Source organism: Hypanus sabinus, chromosome 17 (assembly GCF_030144855.1).
Source record: "Hypanus sabinus isolate sHypSab1 chromosome 17, sHypSab1.hap1, whole genome shotgun sequence".
NCBI classification, from domain to species: domain Eukaryota; kingdom Metazoa; phylum Chordata; class Chondrichthyes; order Myliobatiformes; family Dasyatidae; genus Hypanus; species Hypanus sabinus.
Genome location: NC_082722.1, coordinates 29,571,822 through 29,578,617, shown reverse-complemented (window position 1 = coordinate 29,578,617; position 6,796 = coordinate 29,571,822). Strand labels below are relative to the sequence as shown.

The 6,796-nt window shown below is 42.6% G+C and overlaps 1 protein-coding gene across 1 annotated transcript in view; it reads left to right on the top strand.

Moving 5' to 3' along the window:
• Positions 1–5,671: 5,671 nt before the first annotated feature.
• The window catches only part of pard6a (par-6 family cell polarity regulator alpha), an 87,018-nt gene continuing 85,893 nt past the window's right edge, over positions 5,672–6,796 (top strand). The window contains exons 1-2 of the mRNA XM_059992760.1: positions 5,672–5,858; positions 6,507–6,729. Of these exons, the coding sequence (XP_059848743.1) occupies positions 5,796–5,858; positions 6,507–6,729 (286 nt within the window). The 5' untranslated portion in view covers positions 5,672–5,795. The remainder of the gene's footprint in view (positions 5,859–6,506; positions 6,730–6,796) is intronic.

Sequence of the window (6,796 nt, the reverse complement as noted above, 5' to 3'; positions counted from 1 at the left end):
ATCAATTCAGCACAAAGGAGAAGTTCCGTGTTATTCATTTTCAGGACATGGACATTGCTGATAAGTCTGGCATCCACTGTCCATCCTTAAATGCCCTTGAGAAGGAGATAATGAGACAGATTCTTGAACTGCTAGAATTCTTCTTTGGTGAAGGTATGTCCACAGTCCTGTCACATGTGAGTACCAAAACTTAGAACCAGCAATGGTGAAACTGGCTGATCCAATTCCTTAATTAATTTGTGCCTTTGCTGAATACAGCAATGCAGTGTAACAATTTGTTTTCAAGCTGAGTATCTGGCCTTCTGGCATTTATCTTACCAAAGTAAGCCCTGCAAATAAATCAATATCATTTTAATCCCTGCCCTGTAATCAAGTCATCAAATTATGAAATGATTGAATTGCTTGTCATAAAGTCATTTGATGAAGTAACCCACTTGAAAAGGCCTTAAGCCAGTAGTCTCTGTAAAAGAAGTTTTCTAGTGTACTGTGCAATAGTGGTGTAATTTGTTCTGATTTTATGGATAAGAATTTTCCTTCAAGGGGTCCTTAATCAGCTTGCCCTGTCACGTGCCAGGAAAACTGTCAAACTCAACTGATTTACTTCTGGAGTTGTTTTCTTAATTGTAGAATGCACTTAACTTCAAAAGCAGTAGGCCATTTTACTGAGCAGGACGTCATAAACACAAGAGATTCAGCAGATACTGGAAATCCAGGGTAACACACACAGAACCCTGGATGAACTCAGCAGATCAGACAGCATCTCTAGAGGAATTAGGTGCCAGTGTTTCGAGCCAAGACTCTTCATCTCCTTCGCTGTTACAATTCTGCTCAAAACATGGACCATGTGACATACAGCTAACATTTCAATCATATTAAATTTGATATTGGTCTAATTCTCACATCAAGAAAGTTGGTTTTGTGGATTAGGAATGAATGCAGACAATATACAGAAAGTGCTGGCCGGGCAGCATCTATGGAGGAGAATAAACAGGCAATGTTTTGGGTTGAGACCCTTCACTGGGACTTGATTGGACAGAAATAATGGCTATTTATTTCTCTCCATAGATGCTGCCTGACTTGCTGAATTCCCCAGCATTTTGTGTGTATTGCTCAAGATTTCCAGCATCTGAAGAAACTCGTGTTTGTAACCCATGCAGAAATAATTGCAGAAGCTGAAAAGCAAATCTGATGTACAGTGTGGCAGAACAAGTTTCAGTATGAAAACCATTGCTGATGTTACAGTTAGAGGCATAGAACAATACAGGACAGTAAAAAGGCCCTTTGGCCCATCTAGTGCATGTTGAACTATTAATCTGCTTAGTTCCATCAAACTGCACCCGGAACATAGCCCTCTCATTCATGTACCTTAAACATTTCACCTTTCACCCTTAACTTCAAAGTACAAAATATGTTTATTTTCAAAGTATGTACACAGAATACAGCTGAGATTCAGGCAGCCATGGAACAAAGAAACACCATGGAACCTTTTCTTAGAAAAACATCAAACATCCAATGCGAAAAAAAGAACAAAATGTGCAAACGGCAAGAAGTGAGTTCTGGAGCACTTAGTTACATCCAACATCAGTGGAAAAAGCCTGCTTGCATTTGCCCTATCTATACCCTCATAATTTAGCATACCTCTATCAAATCTCCCCCCATTCTCCTACATTCCAGGGAATAAAGTCCAATCCTATTCAGATTTTCCCTATAATCAGATCCTCAAGTCCTGGTAACGTCCTTGTATATTTTCTCTGCACTCTTCCAATCTTATTGATTTACTTAATGAAATACTATAAAAAGCTCTGTTGCAAGATGGTGGTTGCTAGGAATTTGAAGTCTGAATCAGACACAATTCGATTGAGTGAACAGGGACACAATCAGGCAGGGTCCGGTATTGGTGCTGCCATCAGATGAATCCGTTGATTGGGGGAGGCGTGCAATGTAGGGTGGAGAGAGGATTCATGGTTGTGATCTGGAAGTCCAAACAAAGTTAGTGGTTCACATACAATGCTGGAGGAACTCAGCAATTCAGGAAGGGGAATGTATGGAGTAGAATAAACATCTCAGCCTGTGACCTTTCATCAGGACTGGAAAAGAAGAGGGCAGCAGCTAGAATAAGAAAATGGGAGGGAGGGTGAGGAGTACAAATTAGCAGATTATGGGTGAAATGAGCTGACGGAGGAGGTGGGTGGGTGAGAGGATAGCTGTCTTTGGTAAAGGGCTGAAGAAGGAGTCTGATAGGAGAGGACAGTGGACCATGGAAGAAAGGAGAGGAGGATGGGATCCAGAGGGACGTGATGGGCACGTGAGGAGAAGAGAATGGATGAGAGGATAAACAGGATAGGAAGTGGGGGGGAAACAAGAGAGAGGGGGAGAAATTACCAGAAGTTGGGGAAATTGATGTTCATGCCATCAGACTAGAAGCTACCCAGACAGAATATGAGGTGTTGCTCCTCCAACTTGAATTTGGCCTTATCATTAGCAGTAGGGGAGGCTGTGGACAGATATGTCAGCGTAGGGCTTGGAAATTGAATTGAAATGAAGAGCCATCGGCAAATCCTATCTTTTGCAGTGGACAGAACAAAGGTGATTTATAAAGCATCAGTCCCCAGTCTACTTCAGGTCTCATTGATGAAGAGGCTGTGGTGGGAACACTGGATAAGATAGATAACCCCAGCAGACTCATAGGTGAAGTGCCACCTCACCTGGAAGGACTGTTTGGGACCCTGAATGGTGCCGAGGGAGGAGATACTGGGGCAGGTGTGGGACTTGTTATGCTTGCAGGGATGTGCCAGGAGGCAGATCGGAGGTGAGGGGCAAGTAGACAAAGGAGTCATGTAGAGAGAGATCTCAATGGAGGGGTGAACAGGGAAAGACGTGCTTGGTGATAGGATCCCAATGGAGATGTCAGAAGTCACGGAGAATGATGTGTTGGATATGTAGACTCGTGGGGTCCTAGGTAAGGACAAGGGGAGCCCTATCCCTGTTATGACAGTGAGAGCATGGGGTGAAGGCAAATATCATAACCAGCATGACTTGGCCAATAACGGGTCCTATCAGACCAGTATAATTAGAATTCTTTGAAGCAGTAGCAAGTGTGTTGATGATGGCAATGCAGTAAACACACTAACCTCAGTTCTTTAACTGAACCTAGGTGAGAAAAACTGCATTAGGCAGCTGTATCAATGAATGTGATTGGGCTCCACATTCATATGGGAGTCCTCATTTGACAGCATTTATGTACGTATTTAAATGCTATTAATTTTTTTGTGGACCTGCCAGTAAACTATTCTTTCTTTCTCCATGAGTCTTGCCCAGCAGTTAAATATTTCAAGCTTTTACTGTATACTTCAAATACCATGCTTCTGCATGAAAATTCATAAAGCAGATCACTGGTGTGTCCAGGACAATGAGACTGCTGCCTGGCCCAGTTTTCTGGAGCTCTCCAGTATTCAGCAGAATAAACACCACAATCTACACTGAATGCCCCTAGTGCCTTGAAGTCTTGACCTTTACCACCAGTCTTGACCTTTGTCAGAGCTGTTACAATTGGACGCCTTCCACGATAGTTAAGATGAACGTCAAGATGTCAGGCATCAAATGCAACATTATGGTTAGATTTCCACTTGTATAAATGTTGCCTTGTACAGATCTGTACTGGGAAAGATGGCCACCATGTTGTGCAAATTCTGTGCAAAGTTGTTGCTGGATAGTTTTGCCTACCTTATCATTATACACAATATTTCAGGGTATTCTTCCAGATCACTGTTTCTTTGTGCCAAACAACCACTCTTCTTCGATGGACTCTTCCAAAATCACTTCTCAGACACTTGCAACTGGATTCATGCACAACCTGTTCCTCTGGCTTCATGTACACCCAATAGCCTCTTCCACTGCCTTACTGTCAGGCCACTTGTGACCAACACTCACCGCATGAGCTGCTAGCTTAGGTTGTAAATTAAGGTAGGCTAGTGGAATGTAGTGTAAGGAAGTGCATGGTCATACACTTTGGTAAAGGAATAAAGGCAAGGACTATTTTCTAAATGAGGAGAAAATTCACAAACTGGTTGGTGCAAAGGGACTTGGGAGTCCTCGTGCAGGAATCCCTAAAAATTAACTTGTAGGTTGAGTTGGTGATAAGGAAGGTAAATGCAATGTCAGCATTTGTTTCAAGAGGACTAGAATATAAAAGCAAGGATGTGATGCTGAAACTTTATACGGCATTAGTCAGACTGCACTCAGAGTATTGTGAGCCCCTAATCTAAGAAAGGATTTGCTAGCATTGGAGAGGATCCAGAGGAAGGTCACAAGTGATTGAGGGAATGAAAAGGTTAATGTATGAGGAGCGTTTGATAGCGCTGGGCCATTACTCCTAGAGTTTAGAAGAATGGGGGGGGGGGTGTCCACATTGAAACCTATTGAATATTGAACAGCATAGATAGAGTGGACATGGAAAGGATACCCCCTTTAGTGGGAGAATAGCGGACACAGCCTCGGATTAGAAGGACCTCCCTTCAGAAGAGGAATTTCTTTAGCCAAGGTGTGGTGAATCTGTGGAATTCAATGCTACAGATGGCTGTGGAGGCCAAGTCATTGGGTACATTTAAAAGTGAGGTTGATAGGTTCTGGATTAGTCAGGGCATCAAAGGATACAGGGAGAAGGCAGGAGAATGGGTTTGAGAGGGAGAGTAAATCAGCCGTCACAGAGCATGCTTGATGGGCTGAATTCTGCTTCTGTGTTATATGGCCTTATAGTTTTATGGGATGAGAGAAAACAGAGCTGTGGGAAGTATGTTTAAGACAAGTTAACTCCCAATTACAATATATGTGCATTCCTTGTGTTGGTGTAGTTTGTTCTTGAGCCTCTGTGGTTTCTGCTGCAGCCTCTAGTTAGGCTTGTAACCGTGTCAAGCTCAGATGATGGTGTGTGTACATTGTAAAGTTTGAGTATGAGATTTTCAGTTTTGCTGTGGGCGCGGGGGCGTGGTAGAGAGTATGAACATTTGGTAGTAGTCCCAGTCATTAGGTAGGCTGGCTTTTGAAGATGTATTCAGTCATCTTACCTTGCATGTGAAACCACTCACGCAACTGGCTCCTCTCCAACAGCGATAAGGCTATCAGCAGCTTTGTTAACTGGCCGGTCGCCTGAAATTATTTGTCGTTCTGTCCGAATCTTCTGGTCGCATCGAATGAGCACGTTGGGAAGGGACGGGGAGTTGGAGGGATTGGGGATAGTATTACGTTTAACTCTGCATGTTGATCATATTGCTACCTAGAAGAACTTGTTTTATACAAACATAGCAGTCATTTTTACTTTAATGTCTGAATTGCTTGTTAATATTACATTAAGCAGTTTGAAATATTTCAGGAAAGGCATGACGAAATAATACATAAATGCATATTTCCTTCTGGTGTTTATTTGAAAGACTCAGTAAGAGGATTAAACCTGGGAAGCGAACTTTTCATTCCTTACACGTAACTGGAAGCGACTGATCTGAAAAATTCTTGCCAAATGATACATACAATCGCGTTCTACTGTTGCCATCGTTACTTGACAGCAACATTCTTGATGACGTACCAATGACACCTGTTCTGGCCCCGCCTCTGTTCCCAACAGCAGCCATTCATTAATTTCAGGAGGCGGGAGTCGTCATCGCGCAGTGACGTCGGGACCGTACGGTGGATAAGTGGTGTTCTTGCAGGAATCAGTTCTATACTGTAACAGTGCAGCTACCTGCAGTGGAGTTTCGGCGGTGCATGGTTCACGTATAACCGGTGGGAAGCACTGAGAGATCATGTCCAGGCATCACAGGACACCCGCCAGAACAGTAGACAATCTTATCGAAGTGAAAAGCAAGGTACAATTTATTAATTGCTTGATGTATTATGTAACTTTGTTTCTCTCAAGGGCTGAATTGGTCGTGTATTATTAAACCCCAAATATTACCGTGAGTTTTTATAATAACGTAAGGTGGTTCAGGTTATGTAACAATGCAACAAAACGAGCCAGAGTTCAATTGTTCGCTCGGTTTTTTTTGGATGTTTTCCAGTGATTGCGTGTGTTATATTCGTAAATGCGTGCGGACCACGGTTACTTGCGCTGCGCTGTTCCTCGGGTCGAATTGATCCGCTATTGATGTAAACAAACCTCACCTACCTTTTTTAAAAAAAACCCAAGACGTAGAAATGTGGCGGATTCTTCTAATTGCGACTCTTTATATTTCAGTCAATTGTCATTCAGTCCTTTCTGGGCACTCTTTAAGCAATGGTGCCCATTTCTCGCCAGCACAATTCTCATTATTGGCTGTTAATATTGGAGCCATATTTAATGATATTATATGTTATAAAATATTTTAAATGTTGCTCCTGGAATAATTTTTTTAGATTTACAATCTGATTTATTTAAGCAATATTTTTGGATTGGTGTTGTTTTAATCCGATGTAAGCCTGTTTGGCTTGGCGTGTTAAGGATGCAGGTGCTGGAAACTCCGTTTTCCCTCCCACAGTTCGATGCCGAATTCCGAAGATTCGCTCTAAAGCGTTCCAACATTGGAGGGTTTCAGGAATTTTACCAGCTAATTCAAGCCGTCCATCAGATACCACACGTGGACGTATTGTTGGGGTATACCGATATCCACGGGGATTTACTACCCATTAACAACGATGACAATTATCACAAAGCGGTCTCGTCTGCCAACCCTTTACTGCGAGTCATCATTCAGAGACGCGGTAAGTCAAAAAACGTGACTAACTGCGACCTTCCATTAAAAGGCTGGTGCTGGAACTGTATCCCGTA